The sequence below is a fragment of the Micromys minutus genome, assembly GCF_963924665.1.
Source record: "Micromys minutus genome assembly, chromosome: 9".
NCBI classification, from domain to species: Eukaryota; Metazoa; Chordata; class Mammalia; order Rodentia; family Muridae; genus Micromys; species Micromys minutus.
The window spans coordinates 18,871,421-18,899,119 of record NC_137978.1 but is presented as its reverse complement, the minus strand read 5'-3'; the positions used below and the strand labels follow the sequence as shown (position 1 = coordinate 18,899,119).

The following is a 27,699-nucleotide window of genomic DNA, read 5'->3' as shown; positions in this document are numbered from 1 at the left end:
TGGGCTGTCCATGATATCTGCAATGCATGACTCGCTGGAGGTAACCAACTGGGTTGTAAACCATTTCTCCTGTGCCTCCTGCGTCTGCTCTGAAGCTGCACACTTGGCAAATGGGTATCACCTTCCCTGATAGAAGAGCCCACCCCTCCTCAGAACCTCTGATTTACTCCAATTTTGAAAGCGCCTGCCGTGTGTTTAGATGTGTTCTGGGTTTGCCCATTTGAATAGCTTGTGTAGGAATCCAGATTAGCTGAAGAGAAAGAAACATGACGGGCACTGAGCTATGAAAGGAGTGGGAGCACACAGCCAGAAAGAAAAGAGTGGGCGTCTGCAGAGCTGACTCAGAGTTCATGCGCTGATCAGTGGAGAGCAGTCATTTCCTATGGAGGACAGTTTACAAAATGTGAACTTTTACAAGTGGGGAACTATGTAAGAAGACTAGCATTGTCTGCCAGTGTGGTATCTTGGTAAGAATTTTAGAAAATTTGCAAACATTGACAACATGTTTTTATCGTGTATATGGTGACTTGAAGTGTAAGTATATTGGGGAGAGCTATACTTAGCTACATGTTAATGGCTAGTTACAGTATTCTAAAGGAATGACACAAAGCTTGTGATCCCTGCTTGGACTTATCAATAGGGAGACATGATCCCTTTCTATTTTGCTCCAGACAACATTGAGCATAATTATGCACATAATAAAGTTGCCCAAAGGTATCTTTGTTTTGTGAGGCATTTGTGAGGAGAAGCTTAGAAATGAATGAGGGCAAAATAAGAGTTCACATTGTCCAGTAAGTTTAGGAACACTTGTGTCTCAATATCCTTCTGTTAGAAAATGCTTTGTAAAAAATATAGGTGGGTTCTCAGCATGCATTTCTGCTTTTACTGGGCTTATAATTACATTTAAGGAATAAAAACCTAGGTTAAGAAGATGCAAATAATGTTGTGCACAGTTGAGAAGTAAAGTTAAAACTACAGGTAAAAAAAACTAAATGATCTTCAGTACAGGCTCATATGGTTAAGAAAGATTTTCAAAGATACAAGCATCCTGAGAAAACTGAGAAAGACTGGAAATAGTCAATTCTTTTCTCCATAGGAGACCGACCTGTAGTGTTTTTATCTAGGCCACTCTTCCCTGTCACTTAGCAGAATATACCTAGAATATACCTCCCTGGCTGGCTAACCCACATTCATAGGGGAGAAAATCATTGTCTTAAGCCAGGGAACCTCAAAAGGAAGAATGAAGTCAACTGTGGGAAAGCAAATTACTCAATGATTACATAGTGACTCATCTTTTCTACTCACCCTGGACACACAATGGCTCACCTCCTAAGTATTTTATGTTTGCAAATAGACTCTGGGGCACTGGAGTGATCTCATTTGAGGATGCTACATTTCTTGTTGGGTTTCATACATTGTTAGGCAGCAGGGCTTCAGATGCATAGCCAGGAAGCAACCCTTTACTGTTGCTGCTAAGCATGGTGCTGTGTCGTCCTGCCCTTCACACTTCGGTCTCTACTAAGGTCCTTTATGTCCTTGCCCTCCTCCTGAACTCTAGAATAGTCTTCCCAGACTCAGGTCTGCTCCTTCACTTAGCATTTATTTCTCCGTTCATCTTTTAGCCATTTTCTTCCTTGATGCATGATCTCAGTTGCTCCCAGAAAGGCATTCTAGTCTACTGCCCAGAGTCATGGCAGCATTAGATATCGTCATATTCTGTGCCACCTGGAGGCCAGATTATGTATCTTCCATGCTAAGGTCTACAGTTCTCAGAGTGCTTGAAAGCTCTTTAAGGTATGTAAAAGCAAAGTTGGATGCTAACAACATTTAAGTAGTTAATCTTAGAATTTCCAAATTCTGAAAATCATCAACTATTTCTGACATTGGGAAAACTGAGTCCATGTTTCTTTCCACTAATAACAAGTCCTTTCTGCTATGCTTTCCTGCCTGTGGAGACAGAGGGTATTGCCTTGTGTGTTTGTTTGTGTTTTATTTATCAATATTATTGTTTGTGTGTATATATATTCATTTGTACCACAACACATGTGTGGAGGTCAAAGATAACTTTCAAAAGCCAGCCAGGTCTGCCCTTCCACTTTGGGTTCCAGAGATCAAGTAGGACTATCAGGTTTGTCTAGAAAGTGCTTTTTACCTTTGCAGCCATGTTGTCAGCTCAAGAGGTAGCCACAGAGGAGGGTAGAAAACAGTCTTGGTCTTGGACAAACTTATTTTATTTTATTTTATTTTATTTTTTGCTAGAGATTGTCAAGTGTCTTTAAAATTCACCAGTGATCCTAAGACTTTATTAAAAAAATCTTGTTCCAGACATACTCAAAAGAAAACATGGTCCACATATAAATTATTTGTTCACTGCTAGATACATTGATTTATTTAGCAACTGTTTAGTTGCCTATTATATGGCAAACTTTGGAGATGATGCCAAAGACTGGTGATCAAGAGGATCATGAGATGAAAAGCTATGAAAGAGACAGTGAAGAAACAATGATGCCCCCACCGAATTCACAGATACTTGGTGCTGAGAGACTGAGTTACTGTTCCACACCTACAAAATCCCAAACAAGAGCATCTAAACTGTTTTTTTTCTCACACACCGAGGAAGTAGTATTCTGCCAATTGCCAAACTGGCCTAAAATTGAATACAGTAGACCAAAACACTTAAGAAGTAGGTACCTTGGCTTCATTTTCTCCTTGCCCTAGGAAGTAAGTTAACTTATTCCCACAATCTCCAAGCCCTCCCAAGTCACAGGGAAACAGAGTACCCAAGAACAGTGCAATCCTGGTAATGTCCACGTGAGTACTGGTCAGGAGCTGATCATCCAAGGCTCCTTTTTATGCATCCAGAGTAGAAGCTTCCCTACTGCATGGTGGGTAGAGGAATCCCTGACTGCCAGCAACAACACCTTCTTGTCTGAGGCAGAGATTTTGGCATCGGTGGGGGAAAGACATTTAGTGGGATAACACAGGGAGGCTCACAAGTCTCCTTTTTCTCAATAGAAAAGAGAGGGGTGCTTCCAGGGTTATTTCCGTGGGACCACTGTGGTGTTAATACTGTCCCCTTTGTTCCTTGAGCTGGACACTGATTTGGAGATCAACCATTTCTCCTCTCTCTCCCTCTTTCTTTCTCTCTCCCTCTCTCCACACACACACACACACACACACACACACATTCACACATTCACACACATCTAAACACACACACATTCACACATACACACACACACACAGAGCGAGAGATGCTTCCCTCCAACTCTATTTTTAAGGTGAACCTTCCCATTCACTTTCAGTGTGAGGAGTCCTTCAGTTGAATTAGAAAAACCGAGATGTTGCAATTATAGGAAGAAGAGCTTAGTCCGCAACATTTCTTAAGGAAGTCAAAATTACATATGCCAGATGTGTTCAGCCCCCTGCACCAACATTCTAAGGTGTCAAACTGAAGCTTTTCAAATACTCTTGAGGACCAGCACGTGACGTGTGAGGATTTAGGGTTTGTAGGACAGAAGAGCTAATGATAACAAGGCTGAGCAGTCCCGAATGAAGAAAACCAGAACATACACTTTGGCTGGCCTGTCTCCATGAGCAACTGTTGGACCACCAAAGATACACGTCACGTTGGCTTTATCTTTATTTTAAGCACTTGTCTCTACTTTAAAATGAAAATGGAAGGAGGTACTATGATACGAATGAGGATCTGAAAAAGGTAAATTCACACTTGATTGTGGCACCACTGTGCATTTGGATGGTGCCATGAGAAGAATAGCAGCTTTAGAAACACACAGACCCGAACTCAAATTCTGCGCTCCTCTTTCTTACCTAGACAGCTTGAACAAATCACCGAACCTCTCCTTGTGATTTAAATGTGGCAAACCCACACTGTCTCAAGATGAAATTTAATATAAATAAAGCATACTTCAGCCTTGGTAGGAATGTGGTTTGTGCTGAACGTCACTGTCGTTGTTAAATGGAGAATGTGATTGTGGGGAAAGAAAATGTTATGCATGTGCACAAAACCAAGCAAGGTTAGGAAGCAAGAGGTTCTCATGCTTGCAATCCATTTAGTGCATTTAAAAAGGCCCGCTTTCATTTGGGATCTCTCCAAATGGAAGTTCTCAGCCTCAGAACCTATGAGCACTCTTTAGAGTCTCCATGGGAGTCAGACAGGACAACAATCTGCTGTAGCTGCCTCTTCTCCTTCCTTCACCGTGATGTCTGACAAATGGCTTTGCTCTGTTAGATCTGAAGGCAAGTGGACACCATGTATATATTCAGAGCAAGGCTTCCTCTTTAACCATCGCTAGTTATGACCCCATCCCCATTGTGGTCCCGGGTCTTCAGCAAAATAAGTTATTTTGCTGCCTTACCTGCCGCAACTGGAGCTCTACTAAGGGCAGAAGAGTGAAGAGGAGCCCTGGGGGAGTTGTTGCTGTGCATCTTTGAGCTGTTCCCACAGTGTCACCCATCTTGGTGCAAATGCTTTCAGAGTTGCAAAGGCCCTCGAAGAAATACATCATATACCTTCTATATCACAGACGGGGAGAGAAAATTACAAAACAGGCCTCAATTTTATTTCTTCCCATTTTTTCAAGGGTATTGTGTTCAAGCAAGAGTCCTTAATGGCTTTCCTGCGTAATAACCACATCTCCGAAGGAAGTGAAGGGATGCTAGACTTTAAGCAATCGGACAAAAAATTACCAAATGATGGAATAAGTGCTGGATCCCTAACCAGCAGTTAGGTACCATGTGTCTGATATATGGGACTGTGGAGGGCTGTGCATCCCTCTGGTAGAGACATGACCACATCAGCTGGTTTTGTTTTGAAAGATGAGTTTATCACCATTTCCTTCAATCAGAAAAGCCCCTAAAGGTCTATGAATCAGAGTCCTGGTGTGAAATGAGACCATCTAGAGGTTCCTGATCTTTCTCTCTTCTTACTCTCTGGCTCTCCCAGACTTTCTGGAGAAGCATTTCCATCTACTCATATAAACTCTAAAGTTAGACTAGAGCTTGGCACTTGGAGGTTTTCTAACACCTTCTTATTCACTATTTTCACCATTCCTATTTCTCCCGTGTCCTAGGTGTTGAGGGTCCTTAATAATATAAGCAGCAGAGAAATGAGGCTATGTTTAAAATAATCTCATCTCCAACATTGTAACCCAAATAAAGGACAGCAGTTGGGATATTATGGAGACTTAAGACCATTTGACAAAACTTAGGCCATGCTCTTCAACTGGACCCTGATACTTTTCTAATTATTACAAGTCACACTGGAGTAAGAAGTAATTTTGTCATTATCCCAAGAACCTCTCTTAATATAATAAGCAGCCCAAGCCTGGCCCAGCATTAATTGTCACACCATTTGGTCCTCCTGAAGTTCATTGTTCTGTTTGTGTTAGGCACTTTTTCTTCCCTTGTAGTTTAAGTATGTTTGCTCAACCTTGTAATTTTAGGAACCATTAAAATTTTACTCTCATATTTTCTCTTTTGAAAACAAGTTTTAATTTCCATAAGCTCCAGTTTTATTTGAAAGTAGTTACTTTTATTACTTGGTATCTTGACATTTGGTATTCTGGAATATCTACATTAGAATTGCTTAGATCTCTGGGCTTGGGCCCAAGAATTTGTAGCTTCCAACTGGTGACTTAGCACATCCAGATACATGAATCACTACACTGACAGAAGACCCATGGATTTCCCTAAATGGGAAAAGCGTCTTAATTCTTGATATGCTTTTCTTTCTCGACTACAAATTGTATCTTTTATTTTCTGCATTGAATGTAATTTATGATTTTCTTAAAATAAATTGTCTTTTTTATTTTTAAGACTGGGTCTGTCCACATAGCCCTATCCAAGAACTCAATATATAGACCAGATTGGCCTTGAACTCACAGAAATTCTCTTGTCTCTGCCTTTAGAGCATTGTGATTGAAAGTATACACTACCATGACTTACTATACTGCCTATTTCTGAATACACATTTCAAAAGCTACACAATTCTGTAGAAATAAGGGTGGGAAGAGAACTGTTGCCAAGTCACAAATGGAGATCTCACCATGCTCTAAGCCATCAGCTCTGTGGAGGTAAGGATCATAAAAGTACTGTGAGAACCATTCTCTGGGACGAGATAGGGTGAATGATCATGCCTTCCTATTTGATGACCTTATGGGCCCTACATATTCAAAACCACCACACACCATGTATTCTCAGCCAAGGTTTCCAGAGATAGTAGCCATCCCTCTTCTTATACCCCCCCCCCCAACTTTCCTTTTCTTTTCCCCTGCAGATCCATGACTCAGGACCTGCAGACAGCACGGTCCAGTTCATCTTTTACCAGCCTATCATCCACCGATGGAGGGAAACAGACTTCTTCCCTTGCTCAGCAACCTGTGGTGGAGGTAACATTGTTCACTTTTCCTAGCTAGCCTAGGTCTCTGTGAGGAGAAAGCTGGATATTATAAGAGTGGACTAACTTCAGCATGGAAGAATCCCTTCTTAGGAATGAAGCTAATTCCTGAAGCCATCTAGGAGGTGCCCACCCTGGAAAGCTTTGTGGGTGCTCCTAGCATGGCATCATAGAAAGCTTGGGGTAGTAGTATCCTATCCAACAGCAGCTTTCTCGTGCTTTCATATCAGTCTATACTTGTCTGGCAGAAGTGATGTCACTTCTTCAAGAATCACGTGAAGATATTTGTAAGGCTCACTCCATTAGAGAAAGTTTTATTAACAGGAAAAACAATCACTTCATTGTTAACTTAACCTAGGTTTCCTTTTGCTTATGCCATCACCAGGCACTGAAAGACATTCATTCAGTCCATATATTCTTTGTTGTGTGTCTCTTCTGAAAAGTCACAAAGCAAATTCCTGTCCCAACACTGTCACAGACATGTCACACAGAGCATCCTGTGTTACTAGAAAAGATTTCTTCCTATTTTCTGTTTTCTTATAATTATATTGAATATGTCATATTTCGTTGATCTTTTTAGTCATTTCCTTGTAGGATATCACTTGGTTCTCTTAAATGTTATGCCATTATAATATAATATATAATGTAATTCCTAAATAATTTTATCTGTTCATAAGTCCCCCTGTTCACAAAAACTCAGCAGTATGGTTACTAGATAAAGGAGTTTGAGAATTTTTGTGGGTGCATGTATTACCAAAATCTTTCCAGAAAATTTGTGAATATTATAGATTGTCAACATTTGTGGGTTATCTTTTGCTTTCCATTTTAATAGGTGTAAAACACACACACACACACACACACACACACACACATATGTCTTTGAAAATTGGCTTATCTGACTAATTCTTTCTCTAGTTTTGTGGAAGCTGGTTGATTGGTTAACTTTAAATAGTTCACCCACATTGGTATTATTTATAATAGTTAAAGTCATAGTACCTAAAATTGGAGCAAATGATTGCCCATCAATTTTTTTAAATATAAGAATATATGACATAATTCACCAATAGCTATGTTATCTCTAGCTACATAATTTGAACAAAACACTAATTGTGCTTCTAAAAGGATTAGGATTTCTATTGCTGGGATAAAACATCATGTCTAAAAGCAACTTGAGGGGAAAGAAATTATTTGGTTTATACATTCTGATTACACTGCATCACGAAGGGAAGTCAGGGCAGGAACTCAAGGCAGGAACCAGAAGGTAGAAACGGAAACAAAGATTATGTAGAAATGTTGCTTACTGGCTTATGCCCCATGAATTGTTTAGCTTCCTTTCTTTATACCATCCAGGACAGCTTGTCCAGGGTGGTACTACCCACAGTGCACTGGTCCCTCTCATATTCATCATTAATCAAGAGGGTGTACCACAAAAATCACCTACAGGCAAATCGGATGGCTATTTTTCTCAGTTGAGGTTCTTTCCTCTTAATTAACTCTAACTTCTTCCAACTTGACAAAATACATAATCAACACAGATGTTTTCAAATAATGAGTCAAATGTCATCAAGTATGTTTGCATTTCAATACAATAGTATTTCTATAGTGGATCTAGCTGACCTTGAATACAATTGCCTTAAAAAAAAAAAAAAAAAAAAACTGCCAGGCTGAAAAGATGGCTCAGCAATCAAGAGGTGGTTATAAAAGCAAGAAAACCAGAGTTCAGATGCCCAGGATCTATCTAAATACTGTGGTAGATATGGTAGAGTCAGGGTCATCCCAGCATAAAGTGGCTATCTAGAGTGACATATCACCAAGCTCTGGGTTTGATTGAAATCTCGTGAAGGATATGATAGAGGAGCAGTTGAGGATGGTTCTAGGTATAAATATGAGGCATCCACATGCACACACACACACACACACACACACACACATGAAAGGGAAAGAGGAAGGTTAGGGAGGAAGAAAGGAAGAGGGAGGGGGAAGGAGAGGGAGAGGGAAAGAGAGAGAGAGCTGAAGAAAAAGGGAAAGAAACCTCCCAATTATGAGGTTGTTTTATGAGAATAAATTTCTATACATTCATGAATGAGTCATACAGAAAACAAAGCAAACTTCAATGACAGGTCATCTAATGTAGTATTTTTTTCTTTTTAAATGTAAACCATACCTTTCATAAAACAGCAATTCGATTGCATGCACCTTATTATCATTTTCACACAGAATTGCTGTGACAGTATAATTTCAGTAACCTTGACAATGACTTACTACTAAATAAAGCAATTAGTGTTACATCCATCTGTTTCCAACCACGGGGTCTCATTTGACTCACATGGAAGAGTTGTGCTCTCCATAGTTTTCCAGTGCCAAGCCTCTGTTCCTAGGCAAGCTTCTCAGGAAGCCTGAGTAGAAGCAAAGTTTCCCTTGTGATGTGTGAGGGGTGGAGAGTCTTCCTTTACCTTCATGGCCACTCTTACAATCTCTGAGAAGTAAACTGTGGCTCCGATGTGTGCTCCTGCTGTCAGATTCAAGTGGCTGGCCACTTGGCCACATGTACAGAATGTTCCACAGGAACAGCTTTGCAAGCCTCAGAGGACAGACACTGTCATCTGACCACACTGGCCCTTTGCTTTCCCTCCACGACTTTACTTCATAGTGTGTGAGAAGTTTAAAGCAAAGGGTTTGGGTTGGGAAATGATGATTTTCAAACCCTCAGCCTGAGAATTTATTATTTCTTCCCCCGGTTTACTACCGGATAAATTCTGTCCTTGCAGAAGTGTTTGTCTGATAAAATTAGCTGCTCTGGAGGTAGGTAGAGGCAAAAAGTAAAAGGGTGTTGACTTCCCTGAAATGTCATTTTGCTACTTAGCTTTTCTGTAAAGCCAGACGTCAGCTGGATGTGTGTTCCTGCCCCTGCTTTTGCTTCTCTCTGAGCTTTCATCTTCCCAGTAGAATTTTTAAAGGTCTTTTTTTAGGCCTTTAATGAACAATTAACTTTTTGTGGGTGGTCTGAGAACATAGCCTCAAGCCAGGAAATCTGGCTTCAAAAGCCTCCTTCAGACTTCCTAAAACCTCTGCAAGTCTCCCAATGACTTCAATCTTATTTCCGAATACATATTTAGTAATAACTCATCTACCTGCCAGGAAGAATTTGGGGGGTTGGGGAGAGTCTGGAATAGAAGGATACAGGCCTTTAACTTGATATATATTTTCACTTCAAGAGTCTAAGTCTTCATCACTACATTCTATAAAATCACAAAACAGGTGAGAAAGAGCAAAGATTTATTTATGAACAACATTAAATATCACTCGGCAACTTTTTGGGAAGAGATTTATCAAAACAGTGGAAGAGAAAGCCTACAAAGTCTGAGCCAGATATTTAATCTGGGGAGGAATGACTAAGTATTTTGGAAAAAGTAAAAGTTAAATACTAGGAAGGAGGGTTTGGGAGGACTTTTTTTTTTTTGGTATGTTTGATTTCATTGTTTTAATTGTGTAAGGAATTCAGATTCAGGGTAGCTGTTACGGAGACTTTACCTATACATTTACTCAGCTCAACTCGTTCAGGTTGAATTTAAGCAGCCTGGTAGAACCTGACTCAGGTTGGGTTCATTGTTCAAAGAGGGGACATTGGGATTTATTTTTATTTTATTTATTCATTTATTGCTTACTTTATCACTGACTTGTGAGTTGATTCTTCCTGGTGGCCCCAGAGATAGAGGCAATTTAGCATCCTTTTATACCCGGCTTGGTTAAAATAATACTAATAGTGTTTTTTTCTATTATGTTTTTGTATTATATTAAATCAATAAGCAATATTTCTTGCCACAGAGCTTTAAAATCTGACTATGTTCTTGTATAACTCAAGCACTGTAATATAATTGAATAATTAAAATGAGCAGATTACTTGAGGAAAAATGTAGAATTTGAGTCCTACAACATTAATGACATTTTCAATTACATATTTGTTTTTCCTTGGAAATTGGGCATAATTTCCTTAACAGGAGATAGCCCCAAATCATACAGAAGTCCATTGTGCTGACATATGCTTTAAGCAGCCTGGTTGTGTTGATATTTACAGGTTACCAGCTAACATCTGCTGAGTGCTATGATCTCCGCAGCAACCGTGTGGTGGTCGATCAGTACTGTCACTACTACCCCGAGAATGTCAAGCCCAAACCCAAGCTTCAGGAGTGCAACTTGGATCCTTGTCCAGCCAGGTCAGTCCAGTTTACCTGTTTGTTTATCATAAATCATAAAGCTTCCAGTTAGCTTCTTAGATGAAAGTGGATGTTTAACTTAAAAATAAAGGATGAGGTCCTCCTGCCCAGCGTCCTCACCATTAGTGGCACGCCTACTTCTGGCTTCTGCTGTCGTGTGATGGGACCTCAGGGTCTGTGGATTTTATTTCTGTAAGTGTTCTTCAAAGTGAAGTCCTCTCTTTCTCCTTAGATTGTTTTCACATCCTGACATCTTGTTTTTTCCCTTGACAAAGTCCAGTGAACATCTTGGTGTTTTAGCGAGTGTGATGGCTTGCTGTCTCACAATGCTTCCCATTCTTTTCCCTGCCTCTGTCAGATCAGGGATGCAATCACAGAAGCCTGCATGCCAGGACCATAAACAATCCATTCTAGCATAATCAATTCACACAATTAATTAAGGTCAGAGCCAGCCTCAGAACAGTTTTTGCTACCACTGTTGAAAAGAAAACTTAGCCTTTGCTCCATAGGAGCTAGGGCTTATTTCCAAGTCAAATTTCCTTGAGGATCTTTGTAATTAGAAGCTCTAAAGATTTAAACCTTTAACACCTTCACACACTAGTGTTTGTTTTAGAGAAGCTGTAATTGGGCCCCAGTTATTTGCAGGATCAGGAATGAGACAGACTAATGAAGTGCCTAGATGGTGAGTAACTGTTGATGTGCAGGTGGAGAATCTGCTTGTAGAGGGTGGCGCCTTTGCTTAGGGCTTCAGATACTGGCGAGTTATTCTTGGCAGCTGTAGTTTACACATCTACAATCTCCTAGAAAGTATCTAGGAAAACCATTCTCCACAAAAGCGATCACCGGTCACAAACACCAATGGCCAAAGAATCCTTTCTCATCAATGATTCTATGTCATATTTAAAATCAGAGCTTGCTAATTGTATGTACATGAAAGAAAAGTTCTGAAGAACTGTCATATGGTGTAACGTGTAACATGAAGGCTGTCACATGGGTAAATAGGTAGAGGGCATTCTAGTGTACATTGTGAGAGATACAACTTTTGCATTGGATTTCTGACTTTTTCAAGTATGTATACTTATGCTCTTTCTACCTTAAGTTATGAATTCTAAATGAGATATGTGATTTGAACTTACCATTAATAATTAATGCTTAGAAACCGTAGACATACCTTATAAAAGTGAACTCATTTCAGGAACAAAAAGAATAGAGACTTTAGGGGCTGGAGAGATGGCTCAGCAGTAAGAGCACTGACTGCCCTTCCAAAGGTCCTGAGTTCAATACCCAGCAGCCACAACCAACTGTAACAGGATTCTATACCCTCTTCTGGTGTGTCTGAAGACAGTTTAGAGTGTACTTACATAAAACAAATAAATAAATCTTTTTAAAAAGAGAATAGGTACTTTATAACTTAACATTCTAGTCTAATTTAGCTTTGTGTTTATATCAGAATATTGCATATCAAATGTCAGGTGTGATACAAAAGTAAATAAGGTGTTAAATTTTTGGTTGGCTTTGCTTTAGAAATATTAAGCAGTTGAAATATTTTCACTATAATTGAACCTTATTTTAAAATGATTCTATTTATACAATTTCATCTATCCCTATTATAGGAAAAAGCATATTTATCCCAATTCAGATGGGCATTCATTATTCTCGGCTCAGTCACAGAGAGACTGAAAGTCTTACATAGACACATGGAATTTTATATGTGCATTTCTAGGAGAGATGGATTCATTTCCCCACAGTTGCATTAAGCTTTTTCTCACTTGGGAAAACATGCCTTCAGTGAACAAGTGACCATGGAAAAGGGTTTGAAAGGAAAACACTGTTGTTAAAAATTTCAAGAAAATGTTTGTAATGAGAAAAATGTATCCTTTGTTTCTAGTCTCTGATTTTTACCCACTCTTCTCTGTGGGAGTAACATTTTTGGCCCATTTCTTATTATACAAAAACAAAAGAAAAAAAAAGAAAAAGAAAGAAAGGAAGGAAGGAAGAGAAAGAAAGAAAGAAAGAAAGAAAGAAAGGAAAGAAAGAAAGAAAGAAAGAAAGAAAGAAAGAAAGAAAGAAAGAAAGAAAGAAAAAGGAAGGAAGGACAAAAGAAAGCTGCATTGAAAGGCTGCCCATTCTGTCTATATTCTGTGTCATTTAAAAATATCTAATTTAGCATTTAGCACAGGCATACATGTTGGGACAGCTGGATATTAAAAAGAAGAAAGAAAGAAAAGAAAAACAAGTTGGGCACTAAGTCAGAAGCTACTTTTATTGAAGATAGAACTAGAGAAAGCTGTAAAACTTAAGACCTAGCAGTAGGAGATGCTTGAGCAAAGCAGCTTAGGAGGTGTGAGTGTATGGCTCATCTTAAGGCTCCAGGAATCCTGTAGAGCTCGGGGAGCTAATTTGTATGCAGTTCTGAATTCCAAGAAAAAATAAGAAGGGGGGCTCAAAGCAGACAGGAGAGACTTTCTAGATGGCTCTCTCTCATTGGACAATGGAATCAACCCTCTGAGCAGCTGCTTTCTAACTACTACAGATTTAATGATGCCATATTAAGTCGAAAGGGGTACAATGACATTAAAACAATAACTGTCTGTCCAAATTAGAAATCCTCAAAAGGAAAACAAGGGCATTCTTAGTACAAAATCACACACCTTTTTTTCACATTTTGAATAGACTTTATTATGTCTGTAAGCAAATGCAATTGTTTTAAAATCACACATTTTTAACTCCTATGTTGTTACATAAAATATTGTTACATATAGTTACTGAAATCTATTTTTCCTGTGAGTCCTGGGATCTGGAGATTATTATACTAAGTAGAAGCAAAATCACATTCAGATAATGAGTTTGAGTCTTGGTCCCTTTCAAGATAGAGATAACCTATGAACACCAAACTCGACACTACATGGGGGCTGGAGAGGTGATTGGAGTAGGTAACAGCTTGTTGCATGAGCATGAATTCCTGGCATCCAAATGCAAAGCTGAGCATGGCCACATTTGCCTGTACCCCAGAGTTAGCATGTGCCTATGACCTACAGCTAGCATGTGCCTGTAACCCAGAGCCAGCATGTGCCTGTGACCCAGAGATAGCATGTGCCTGTTACCCAAAGCTAGCATGTGCTTGTGACCTAGAGCTAGCATGTGCCTGTAACCCAGAGCTAGCATGTGCCTATAACCCAGACTAGCATGTGCCTGTGACCTCAAGCTAGCATGTGCCTGTAACTCAGACTAGCAAGGAAGAAACAATAGGATTCCTGAAGCTTGGTGACCTCCAACCCAGCTCCAAATTCACTGAGAGAGAGACTCTGCCTTAAAGGACTAAGGTAGAGAGTGATCCTATGACCTTCCCTTCTATAATAGCAACTGGACACACATTGAGTGATTTCACTATGTAATCGTTCAACTTTAAGTGGACAAACTGCCAAGCCTCTCACAAATGCCCCGCTCCTTACTGCTTGTTCAGTCTCAGGAGTTCTCTCTTCTTTTCCTGTCTGCCTTCTCATCTTTTTTGGCTTACCCCCACCTCTTCGCTTGTTTCCTGTTCTTATACTCTTCATCACATCCCATCAGCCAGCTGCCATGGCTACAGATGATGCTGAACAGAAGTGAACATCTGGCCTATTCTCTTCAAAGGATTTCTATGTGTTTACCACTCTCTCTGCTTCTAGATGACAATTTTTTAAACGTTGACAGGTTAAAAGGCTGTCATGAAAATAGTAACGCCATGTTCCCCAGTGCCCAAGAGAAGCAGTTACTGCATTTGCCGTTTCTTCTTGGTGTTGTCAATTGTATGTAGCACAGATGGGATTCCACGTCACAGAGCCGACACCTGGAAGTCACTGACCCCTCATCCTTTGTTTCCTCTTCCAAGGGCAAGCTTCAGCACCCACATCAGGTAGCATCGATGTGCTGCAGAGGCAGAGTCTGACTGCTCTGTCTGCCCAGTGGAAGAGCTTAGCCGGCTTCCCAGCAGTTCCTCTCACCAGAGCATTATTGATTACTGTGCATGTCACTTAGGCAGTCATTTTTATGAAGTGACAAAATATTTAGTTTCCTAGCAAGAAGTAACCCCCACCAAAGGGGAGCCAACACTTAAGACTAAAAGGAAAGAGGGGTCTAAAGAGTTAATGACTCTTTGCTAAAATTAGTACTATTTTTTTCCATAAGCAATGGAGAGCTATGATGTCACATGTTGGTCGTATGATCTTATAGATTCTGCTCTACAGGTACCATAATAGTCCAGCTTGGGCATTCCTAAGTCCAAAGATACTCCACTCCTGCCTACCCGGGATCTACTACATGCTTAGCTCTCTACTTCACGTTTCTATTAGTTATGAGCCTTCTCCTATGTAACAGACATCCAGGATCTGTTCACATGTCAAACCTGTCATGTGTCTTCCTTGCCATAATTGTCACTTCTCCCTTACACCGGGGGAAGCTTTGTTGAAATTTGTATAACAGTTCATGCCACCTTTGTCACTTGGGTGGAAGGGAAGGCCACATGTTTTTGTGTGGCCAGAAAACCGCAAAGACTTTGCTTGTGGTTAAAAAAAAAAAAAAAAAAAAAAAAAAAAAAAAAAAAAAAAAAAAAAAAAAAAAAAAAAAAACAAGTAAAAGGGAATCATTTACTCATCTTGTGAGCACTGTTCTTCTAAGGGCAGCTTGAGATATAAAGCATGCATTGGGGTTGGTTATTTGGTTTGTAGTTTTTGGTTAGTTTATATTAGTTTGACATATATATTATAAATCATCTAAATTTAAATCATATAAACTAACACTGGCTAAAAAGCAAATTTTCCAAAACAGGTCTCAGACTTGAATCCTAATGTAACTATTAAGAAATACTATTAATGTAACTATTAAGAAATGTCTGGGAAGACAGTGTGTGTGGGAGGCATATAAAAAACTGAATTCTCCTGCTTACTAGGTACCCAACAGCAGAGCCAGGTGGAAAAATGAGAACGTTGGAGTGGTATAGCTTGGCTGAAAGCTACAGAGCTGCCACCTACAAGTTGAACAGTCATTGGCAAATTATGTATTCTCGCAAAGCCTCAGATTTTCATCCTGTGAAGTGACCATAATAATTCCAGTCCTTGCATCATTAATGTTGTTATGAGGGATAAATGCTGTTATACATTTAAATTGATTAGTGGAGGGTCTCATATACACGAAGCACTGGACAAACATTAGCTATGAATGAGACCAAGACTGTACTGAGAGTATTGCTGTTGCCTAGAGCAAATGCTCTCCAGTTGCATTTTTATCTATGCAAAAGAAAGATGGGATTCTAAAATTCTCCGAGTCCAAAACATCGTTTTCTGTGGGTTGTTCTGGATTGTCTAGGAGACAACTCCTAGAAGAGCATCACCTTGGAGCTAAATCACATTTATTGGGTTTTTAAGATAGAGATTATGCTGTGTAGACTAACTCCTGACATTTCAGTTCACAAATATGAAGGACAGTCCTCCCCTAACCAGCTGTGAGTCACTGCCATTCAACAGTAAGAGGCTGTGCTGCTCATGTTTCAAAATTTAAAAAAATGTTTGATTTAAGTACTAGAAAATGGCTGAGTTATTGAACAAACCAAAGAAAGTCCAAGTGTCCTAAATCACGTACATTTTAAAGTACATCATTTTTATCTCAACAAATGAATGATTCAGAAAGGTAGCGCCTCTATCCGACCAACATCATTTAAGTAAGTGATAGAAAATAATAACATCTCACTTCTGCTTTTGTGGATCATAAAGGAGTAGAGTTGCTCTTCATTTCAGAATGTGCGAGCATCCCGAAAATTATAGAGCCAACCCGGCAGACACAGCGCCCACTATCTGACAGTGAAATAAATGACTTACCTGTAACTCCATTCATGAGCTATTCATTTCTGCTGCCAAGCCAGTTCATACTAACAGTGAGCTCACTGCATGCATTGCCTTCAAAGATTTTAAACCATACAATCAATTATGATCACCTCATGAGTTACTAAGAAAGGTACTCCCACCATCCTCACTTTTAACTTCAACCTACCACTGTGCAAGCATTTTATTACTTATGATCTTTAGTCTCCCATCTGCAAAAATGTAAGATCTCTGCCAGGTCCTGTGAGGATTCTGTGAAGTAAAGGTAGAAACCTCCTAGCAAGGTGCTAAGCACTCAATAAACCACTGCAATTGTTAGTAAATGGAGATTCAGACAGTGAAATTGACCTGCCCAAAGTCACTCCATTACAAGGTTTTTAAGATGGTTCATGGCATCAGTTAAGTTTTATTTTCTATGCAGAGTTAACAGGCCAGAGGGGGTAAGCAGCATTCTCAAGTGAGGCTCTATCAAAGCAAGCTGGGGCATGGATCTAAGTACGTCCAGTTCCACAGTGTCTCCCACCCTACAAAAAACGAAGCCCTGATGTCATCTTCACCCAGTAACCCTGTCCTGCCTGTTGCCTTCAGCAGCCTTGAGGTTCCAGTGCAGAATAGGATCCTTTCAATACAACTTTGCATGCTTGACAATGTGAGCAGAGACCCAGCAAAGCAAGCATTGTCCATGTATTGATGTCCATTCAAATCATTTTCTGGAGTACACAACAGAAGAGGAAAATAAATCCTAACAAAACGATAGTCCTACTTACTTAAAAGTAATACAGAAATGGCATTTATTAACGTCAAAAAAGAACCGCCAGAAATACAAATTGCATTTGCTATCATTTAATTTAAGATGTTAAAAACTCTTCAGTGGTTAGTTTTATAATAGAAAATATTTTTTTCTGAAAAAAAAAATTCACATTATGCCAGTGAATCAGGATTCTTAATTCTGGATCCCTTGAAACCCAGATATCATTAATTGACACAGATTACACAGTAATTTGGAATTAGTATAGTTTTAAAAGAAATCAGGACTAGTGTATAGCCAACTTAACTTTATGTTAAGGACACTCATTGTTTCAGAACTTTGACAGCTGTTAGAAGAGGAAGAATTGATACTATCTTGGTGGTTATCAAATTTGGGACTCAGCAGACACCAGACCAGAAAAGCTAAGACTATAAACCTGAGTTTCTTGCTTTCTCCCTTTATTTTGAAGTTCATGACTTGTCCACCTCCTGTATTTTCATAAGATGGAAGCAAAGGTACGGATGTCCAGGACTCAAGGTTATATACATAGAAAGGACGCAGCAAGAAGAACACTGATATTCAACTTCATAGCTTCGCTTGTGGTCCTTCCCTCACTGGACCCAGGTCCTCTGTGTTCTACCTCTCAAGGAATGCTTCAGCCAAATATTGAGCCTCGTTCAACATTTCCTTAAATCCCTACAGTGTTGTTTAGGAAGAAGGTGATTTCTAGTACAGCCCGGAAATCATATAGAGGAGATGGAACCTCACAGTCAGATACTGTACCATCTCTAACTTCATTCTTGGGGGAAAAAAATAACAAAACAAAACACTGTTGTTTCCTACTCTTTGAGGCTTAATGTTTGATACCATGGGGAAGGTGAAGAGAAGTCAGCTAAACGCTGGGGCCCAAACCTGCCCAAGGTGAGTTGAGTTCCTCAGTATGATGCCTAAAACATATAGGAAATAGAAAAAAAGACATTTCCATGAAGCTTCCATAGAGTTATCTCAGGGAAGGGAAAGATGCCAGGTTACACAAACAGGCAAGCAGCACTGTTTTTCTATAAGGTAGCCATAAAGGGGGTGGGTGAGAGAATGACAGTACCTGGAACAAGGACAGTGGTCACAAGAGAAGCAGTTCGCAAGAGAAGATGCCAGCTCGTGTGAGACCTGCTGCTCTCAGAGAGCCTGTGGTCCATGCAGCTGTCAGAAGCCAGAGAGAGGATGTGTAATCAAGAGGCAAGAGCTCCTGAGATATTTGCTGAGATGTAGCCCTCATGGCTTGTCTTCACAGAGTGAATTACATTCAAATTTTCCTTGTAAAGAGAGACCTATTACAATACATGAATTTTCCTTGTAAAAAGAGACCTATCACAATACATAAATACACTGTGTTGTGTGACCCTGATCCAGGCTTAGCTTTTTAAGGTCATGGCTATTTGTTCAAAAGTTGCAACTGAAATCATTCCTGTACAGAGCCTCAATGATACTTAGGTGACATATGGAATTGGAGGTGAGAAACTCATTTAATTCATTTATGTTAATTCCAAAAGTCTTATACTTTTCTTAATTTAAATTTTACTGAATTTCAGTACTCTAATTGCTAAGCTTATGAAAGGCAATATGTTATTTTAGAACTTGCAAAACAGGAAGATATTTTTTTTACAGCAAGGGGAAAAAAATATCTAACCCCCAGGACCCAACCAGGGTTATAAGGTATTTCTCTACTATACATGTGAGAGTCTACATACATATATATGTATAGAAACAAGAATCCTTATATGTGTACATGTGTATACCTGGAAACACATATATACAAGCTGAAAATTATATTATAGATGAAATATGAATATATAAATATTCTAAAGTTGTACTATATTATTAAAATGGCTCCGAGTATTTTATATGTTTATGTTCTATATAACATTTCATCTTAAAAACATGTAATAACACCATAGCATCAGACAGTTGAGTATATTGTATGCTTTGGGTAGATTAGGTAGGAAGTGACTCTCACTTTCCTGTCCTCCGCTTCTGCTCTGAGCATCCCTCACCATGAGTTTCAGATGGAAGAGTGTCACCGTTGCTGTGGAAACATTCAAGTGCTCAGAGTTATCAGAGCGATGGAGAATTAGTTTGCTTTTCCATTTTTCCTTTATGACAATTTTGTAAATCGTGTCCACTTCCTTCCTTCCTGTCCACATATTCCAGGACATACATAAATGCAAGTACACAGACACACTCACATCTAGACTCCAACCTGGCGAGGGTTTCATCAAGATAGCTTCCCTTTCCACCATCCCTCATGATGTCCACTTTGAGAACAGATACGATGTGTCTTAAAGATAAGCAATGAGCTGAGCATCTTAGGCAAGACTGCCTTCCCCTCCGTCACAGTGCAGGCAAAAATCAGGGCTGTGGCCAGAGCTCCAGGAGGGCGCAGAGCTAAGGCTCAGGAAGATGCCTTTGGAGGCTGGACAGAGCACCATTGTTTGGCTATCGTTTTGTTTTCACAGGTGCCATGGAGTCATTTGGAGTCTTCAACATGACCCATGCCACAGAAAGACAAACAGACCTATAGTTTTGCTGGAACCAGGTTTAAAGCTTCTTGTTCAAACACAAATATGACTTCTAAATCAATCCAAAATAAAGCCCAACATCCCAGCGTCTCTGCGCTCCCTATTTATCCCACTTTTCAGTTCAACTCTGTCTTCTTCAATGTTACTGTCTCCATTTCAAATATCATCAGCTGATAAATCAGTTGACAGAGACCTGTAACAGCCCTTTCTCATATTGAAGATGACAAATTATAGCCATAAATTTCTTCCAGGGGACAAGGCAATGGTATGTGTTTCTGCACTTAGAAATTGATATAGAAATGAATAGATACAGGGTTAGGTACAAACCTGTCTTCAGACTATTTGATTTATAGCCTAATTTGCTTCTGTTAAATAGTAGTATATGTCCAAAGTTTTAAAAGAACTTTGAGACATTGGCATTCTTTAAAATATTAGCATCTTGAAAGAAAAATTCCCTTGATTATTAGATGCAAAAGAATATTTAAAAGGGATACAGTGTTTTTAACAAAAAAATCAGGAGTAAGCTTTTATCAGAAGAAGGTAGAAAAAAAATGAGATATTTAACTCCAAAAGCAAGAACAAAGCCAGATTAATATAACCATTTCATTGTGTTGAAGATCCATGCAGTTCTGAGCATGCCCACAGCAGCATCACTCTCGTGAGCATTGTGAAGCAAAGGCACACAGATGTGCTCACTCATTTACATACCATGAAAATTTTATCAGAAAAAAAGTGAATTCAAAAGGTCAAGTAAATAAACACAGAAATGCCTCTCCATCAAGTAATTGAGTGAATAAACACTTCATCCTATGGGATCTGTCTTTACAACCTTGTCTCTGTTTTCTCTGAAACACGGCTAAATGCTTCTATGCATCCCCTTCTCTTTTACTCAGCTTTTAGGGCCTTCCAGTCAGTCCTCTTTTTCTTTCTTCCTTTTCATGATCTGCAGTCAGTGTTTTGTTTTGTTTTTGCTATCTGATTCATGCTAAGCCCAGTGCAATCTTTCTAACAAACACTTAGATTAGCTAGCTCTATTTCTAAAAGTATAATACTATTCCAAGTCAAATGATGGGATCAAAATGAAAATCTATTTATTTAGATATAAGTATAAACATACTGAATAGATGTTCATTATTATGTAGATTTGTAAATATATACACACACATCCCAGAAATACAAACAGAATGTACAGATCTCTTTGATGTTCAAGAGAGGGGCTCCCTAGCACTTTTCGTGTGGACATAAACCATCTTTTGTTTGTGCCCTTCCGTGTTCTTCATTTACAGTGAGCACTCTTCATAGCCCACCCTTGATGGAGGCTTGGCTGCCCTAGTCCTCTTCTTCAACAGCCTAAGTAAAAAGAGACTTTTCACCATCCAGGAGGGGCAGTCTTCAGCAATGACCCAGTCTTACCAATGGGAGGTATTAGTTGAAATCAAGAAATTTGGAAATACAGTACAGTAGAGAACTGAAGACCTTCAACACAGCCCATGGTGTCTTTTCTTGTGCATCCTTACGCCACACAGCGTATAATGAATGTTCTTTCTTGTGGGTTTTTAACTATTACTCTGCCTCTGAACCTCACAGGTTCCCCAAGGGACCAATGGCAGCCACAACAGAACAAGCACCATGATAAAGCCATTAACGCTGTATAATGTTTTATACACAAAAGCACTTTTATATTTGTGAAAAGTTTCGTTATTTCATTTTGGTAGGAAGTTTTTTTCTTGCTAAGCATTGCTTATAACATTTGGTAGTTCCTCCCTCCTCTTTATGAAACATCCAAGTGGCTACTCTCCAGGTATTAGTAAACCTTTAGATCTGCCAAAAGTAGAAGCCTATTTGCTGATGTATGTCACAGTCTTGTCAGTTCTGTGGTCCATAACCTCCTGCTTACATAGCTTTCTCTTTCATCAAAAGTGAGACAGTAACTGTAATTGCTCATGGGCATCTGGAAGTAACACTAATAATGGTGATGATAATAATGACCTCATAGGATGGATAATTTGGGGGATTAAAGGACATTTATGAGCTTATTGTGGCATAGCTAATGATGAGGTGCCAAAGTTTCTCACCATCTCCCTTTCTAGTGGTATTTCCTGCTTGGATCAGAGAACTAATTATAGAAAATAGTGTTTTCAAAGATCTTTCCCCAGTCTACAGCATATGCCTGCATAAATATCAAACTGTTTCAGTGTTGTTTCCAGAGATGATTTATGTATGTTGTTTTGCAATTGCATAAAAATGTATATGATGTAATCATTTAGTGTTTATTTTATTGTGTGTACCTTCTACTCAGAGGGTTGGCATTATTGTTCCTAACAGTGACGGATACAAGCAGATCATGCCTTATGACCTCTACCATCCCCTTCCTCGGTACGTAAATCAATCATCCTGATGTTAGAATTAGCAGATCGGTCTTCTGATGCTTTAGTGTATATATGTAAAAATGTAGAGTCATAGATTCTGTGTTTCTCTATAAACAAAATAGAAGACTGCAGATTTTGCAAATCCATTCTGAGCTCTCCTCTTGAATAACCCTGGCCTGCTCAGAATGTAAGCTTGTCATTCAGAAGCCATTTTCATAGAATGATATTTCATTGGAGTGGACACAATAACCCACTCTAATTAACTGTAGTATGTCTGCTTCTGCTGTGTCTTCCCTTTGCTCCCTTTTTAACTCCTTCTCTGGCTCGTCTTTAGAAGCCTGGTCATTACTGAGCCATTGCTAACTTAAACAATCCCTGTCTGAAGTGTAATCACAACGCCATGAGTATAGAAATTCCAGACATGGGATTGTTCTAATAGGGGCTTCATGTGCCCTTCTCTATTTTGGAAGCATTATAATTATCTAAAGAATATTTCCTATCCTTATTGTTCAGGACATTTCATAAAGTTTTTAAACACATAAAGATAAATTGTTACATTGTTTTGTTAAAGTATAATTTTAAAGACTAGAAAAGGGGGTGTTCGAGTACGTCCAAAGAGCATTTCTATCTTTATATTTGGGAGAAAACTGGAGTTGCTGAGAAAAGCTAAGAAATAGTTGCTTGTCATGTCGGAAATGGCTCTGCAGGTAGCAGAAATTGGAATTCGTTTTAAATGGCATTGCTGTTTTCTTTACTAATTTGGCACCCAGGGAATCAGGTGCTACTTAGAGTCCTATGTTTCTGTGAGACTAGGAACAGTTAACAATTCACAGCAGTTTGCTAAATCCTAAACTAAAACATGTGGAAAAATAACTAACTGTGTTTTGCACAGCAAAATTCAGTAAATTTCCCTGATAGTCTCTGAATTCCTAGTGTGTTAGAATCTAATTGGATGCTAATCCAACTCTCCAGTGAGACCTGAGTCTCTTAGTCCTGGCTCAGCAATTCCACCCACAACCTAAAGAAGTGAGCATGCATGTTCACACAAATATGCTTATATAAATGTATATAAATGTATTTAAATGTCATCCCAGTGTCTAATGAGAACTTTCCAGTGTCTAACAGGAGACTTCCTTGTCACTGCTCTAGGAGCCATGTGCAAAGGGAGATTGATTGACACCAGATACCATTGTTGCAAAATGGCTGCCTCACTGGTTCCTGTCTCTCACTATGCCTTAACTGCACCGAGAAAGACAATCAGTGACCTCAGAATGCTCCTTGGGTGCCTTTTTCCAGAAGTCTTCTCCTGGATAATGTACTGAAAGAAATCAAAAGATAGATATAATGAGCCAAGATTTCCCTTGATTTCTGCCTTTTGTCTGTAGAATTAGTGTTCCTAGGGTATGTGCCTTGTTTGTATGGGGGAAAGCCATGTATTTGAAAACAATGGTAAAGTTTGATGTTACTGTGAACAACACTGAGTTTATGTTTTCCTCTCAGGAACTTCTAGATTCCTGTCATCTTCTATGATTTTTCTTCCCCCCTCCCTTGTACAAGTAAAGCTTTCATATGAGAGTCTTGACTTCTTACAGACTTAGTAATTTAGACTAACGTCCCTTGAGTGTCTAAAATCTAGGGCTGCCTCAAATGCCCACTGTCCCACTTGCTAGGTTTTTGCACTGCGTCCTGTGTATTTATTGAATGTGTTTATGCATCTCTGCAGAAAAGGACAAGGCAGTTAGCAAACAGGCTGCATTCATTGCCCCTAACACTTCCATTTGCCAGTAGTTCTGAAGATACAAAGTCGGCTTCACTAACAAAATTCTAGTAAATAGCCACCATTTCTGTAAGTGGATTCTCATTGAATACAACCAGAGTTTAGATAGTTCTCAAATAGCAATACCTTGATAACTGAGGCAGAAAGCCTCACTGTTTAAAACATTTAAATAGATTCCAGACAAGTGTAAAGTACAGAATTAATACATTCTAGGTTGTTCTTGCTTGCCCTCTGCCTTTAACACTTAGCATAAATCTCAGTGTAACAATGTACCGTGGGGAACATAATCCTGACCGACAATGAGCTCATATCTCTTTCTCTACATTCTTTTTAATTTTGAAAAGTTTTTAAACTAAAGATAGTGGGTATTTAAGGTAATTAAAATCCAAGTATGTTTAAATGTACGGTATGCCAATTCATTCAATAGTCTTTTAAGACAAGATTCTTGGGTATATCTTTCTTTATTCATAATATTCACCTCGGCTACTGTTTTAATATCTCTTGACAAAAGAGTGCCAGCTCTCATCTTTGGCTAGACTTTAACATACCTAAATATTTTGTGCTTTAAAACTCCCATGGCCCTAATATGACATGAGAAGTCGTTTGATACTGTTTCACCTGAGTCTGGAAGTTCAGGCCATGCTATGAATCTGCAAACTCATGTTGTCCTCATGTATCTTGGTGTGATCAATGACAGTAAAAAGAACGCACACTCATTAGTGAAGCTTCATGGTTAAGGCAAGTGTTGAGACAGATTAATCATGTTCCCTTTCATGGGAGGTGCAATTTCAAGGTCATAGGCTGCCAATTAGAAAGTGTTTTCCCTTATAGAATCCCAATCATCTAGGTGATTAAATAGCCATCAAAATATTGCTGTTTCACAGTCAGATTAAATGTAGCATGAGTATATATTTATGTGTGCAGCCCATCTTCAGTCTAAAAGAGGCCTGTTCCCCTCCTCTGGCAGGAAATCCTGCAGAGATTTACCTGAAGGAGAGCAGAGCGGTCCGATTCTTTTTGCAAGAACTCTGCAAAGGCTCACCATTCGCTTGAAATAACTTTTCCTCAGTCTCCTAAGGGTCAGAGAACCCCATCTTTCCCCATAGTAACATTTTGTGTATGTTCTGGGAGGAAATACTGAATCTGGCAGCATAGCGTGCTGTTGGCAGTGGAGACAAAGGCACTTGCCCAAGCCTGAACAGTGCAGGCAAAACAGCATAAACTCCTCTACCAGGGGAGGCACGCATTATTGTTCTAGCTCTTTCTGAAGAGAAGTCCACAGCACATGTGAAACTTACTTACAGAATAATTCCAGTCTCCACAGGCTGTCTGCTGCCTGTGCCATACTGTAACATACAGCTAAGTGTGTCAACTCATGGCTATTTGGGTTCTCTTTCATTGAAATTAGATCTCTATGATTCTTTAAGATCTCTTAAGGTGGCATGGCAAGTCTAACTATCAAAGAACACTACACTTAAGAAATAAACATAGCTCACCCAGCCCCATGATGCTGTGAACAGGAACTCCATTCTAAAACTAGTCCTAATTGCTACAAAACTGAAAGAGAGAAAGGAAGATAGATAGATAGATAGATAGATAGATAGATAGATAGATAGATAGATAGATAGATAGATGATAGATAGATGATAGATAGATAGATAGATAGATGATAGATAGATAGATAGATAGATAGATAGATAGATAGATAGATAGATAGATGGATAACAGATAGATATATAGATGATAGATAAATAAATAACAAATAGATATATAGATAACAGATAGATAACAGAAAGATAGATAGATGATAGATAGATAGATAGATAGATAGATAGATAGATAGATAGATGAATGGATAACAGATAGATAACATAGGTTAACAGATAGATGATAGATAGATAACAAATAGATATATAGATAACAGGTAGATAGATAGATAGATAGATAGATAGATAGATAGATAGATAGATTGATAGATAGGGAACAGTATATCCCCATCCCCATTCAGTTTTCATAGCTTTTCAACTGAAACCAAGCGTGTTTACAAGTCAAGGAGTTCAATGCTGGAGGACATCTGTGGGTCTGTCACCAGCTAAACAATAACACTGTTGTTGACATGTCTACTCCTCAACTTGCAGATGCACAGTCTGAGCAACCAGCTTGTGTGGAGTGTGGGGAATCCCAGAGCTGACAGTTTCAGAAGAGAGGGAGAAAGAGCTTTTGTATAGCAAGACCCTGTATGACATTTTACTATTAAAAAAAAAATTCAGACATGATATTCATCCCTCATTTTCTGTTTTAGTCGTCACAGAAATACTTGCCAAAATTTAGTTCAAAATAATTAAACTTTAATACATATATAAGTACATGCATATGTATGTATGTGTGTTATATATACATAGTATATATGTACACAGAAACCATAGAAAGAGGACTGCAGTTGAACCTCCACTGTTGATAGGTTATAGACAGTCCAGACATCCTGTGGATTGCTCCCAAGACTGTAATCCCCTATATTTATGCAGAGATTCGTGGTTTATGAAACATTCTTGCCAAGGTTGAAACTTTCCCTCTTAATGAAATTTCAGCCAGTAGAGAGTTTTGGTTCTCCGGAGAACCAGTGATCGACCCAGGGCATGGGGTTGGTGTGACAGGTCACTGAGGAGGTTTGGCAATTTGCATGTCCGCCCTGATGACTCCCCTTGCTTCTGTAGGTGGGAGGCCACCCCGTGGACCGCGTGCTCCTCCTCGTGTGGGGGGGGCATCCAGAGCCGGGCAGTTTCCTGTGTGGAGGAGGACATCCAGGGGCATGTCACTTCAGTGGAAGAGTGGAAATGCATGTACACCCCAAAGATGCCAGTCGTGCAGCCCTGCAACATTTTTGACTGCCCTAAATGGCTGGCACAGGAGTGGTCTCCGGTAACTGTGCCCTCTTTCTTTGTTCCGTAGGAGAGTAAGTCCACTCTTGCCTCTTGGCCTCGTGAGCCACTGAGTGCCCTGTGCAGTACCAGCCTTCTGTACCTGAGCTGTCTCCAAACCTGTCACCTTACTTCCCGGAAGAGGAGGGTCCCAATCCCACCCGACCAAATATTTGTTCCTCCTTCAAGTTACTTTAGCCTGGCTTCTTTTCTTCCCTTTTGGGAAACAACTCCCTTCTAAGAGTTAGGGATGTTGGATGATTTTTCATCTGTGAGATCTGCCTCTACAAAATAGCTCAGTGAACTTCATCTTTACTATACTTTGTCTTGTGTAAAAGGGGTGTGGCTAGTAAACACAAAAGACTGCAGCCATGTATACATCCACTGAGAAGAAAAAGTGTTAAAGGAAAACAGCACAATAGTTAAAAATGGATATGAAGTACAATTACTGAAACCAAAATTCCTACCTACACTAGCCTTCACCATTGCTGAAATTGAGCTCAAAAGATTATTCTTACCTGGGCATGTGGCTAAAGCCTGCAACCTTGTAACCCCTGTAAGTGGTTACAGTCACTCAAAAGGATTATAAGTTCAAGGCCTGCTTAAGCTGTGTAGGTAAATTCTTGTCTCAAAATAAAAGGCAAATTTTTAAAAAGTAATATGGCAATATGACTCAGTGGTAGAGTGCTTGCCTGCTATGTCTAAGGCCCCAGGTTCAGGCCCAGTCCCATTGTTACACACACACACACACACACACACACACACACACACACACACACACTATTCTTGGTTCCCTGCTTACATAGTAAGAACAAAAAAGAAAA

The 27,699-nt window shown here is 39.3% G+C and overlaps 1 protein-coding gene across 2 annotated transcripts in view; it reads left to right on the top strand.

The window, feature by feature from the left end:
• Nucleotides 1-27,699, top strand: part of ADAMTSL1 (ADAMTS like 1) — a gene marked incomplete at its 5' end in the record, with an annotated part of 379,578 nt that overhangs the window by 163,217 nt on the left and 188,662 nt on the right. The window contains 4 exons of one of the 2 annotated variants that reach the window (XM_080921554.1): nucleotides 6,299-6,410; nucleotides 10,494-10,632; nucleotides 22,137-22,187; nucleotides 26,672-26,876. In XM_080921554.1, the coding sequence (XP_080777680.1) occupies nucleotides 6,299-6,410; nucleotides 10,494-10,632; nucleotides 22,137-22,187; nucleotides 26,672-26,876 (507 nt within the window). The remainder of the gene's footprint in view (nucleotides 1-6,298; nucleotides 6,411-10,493; nucleotides 10,633-22,136; nucleotides 22,188-26,671; nucleotides 26,877-27,699) is intronic. The other variant, XM_080921555.1, reaches the window with a different exon arrangement.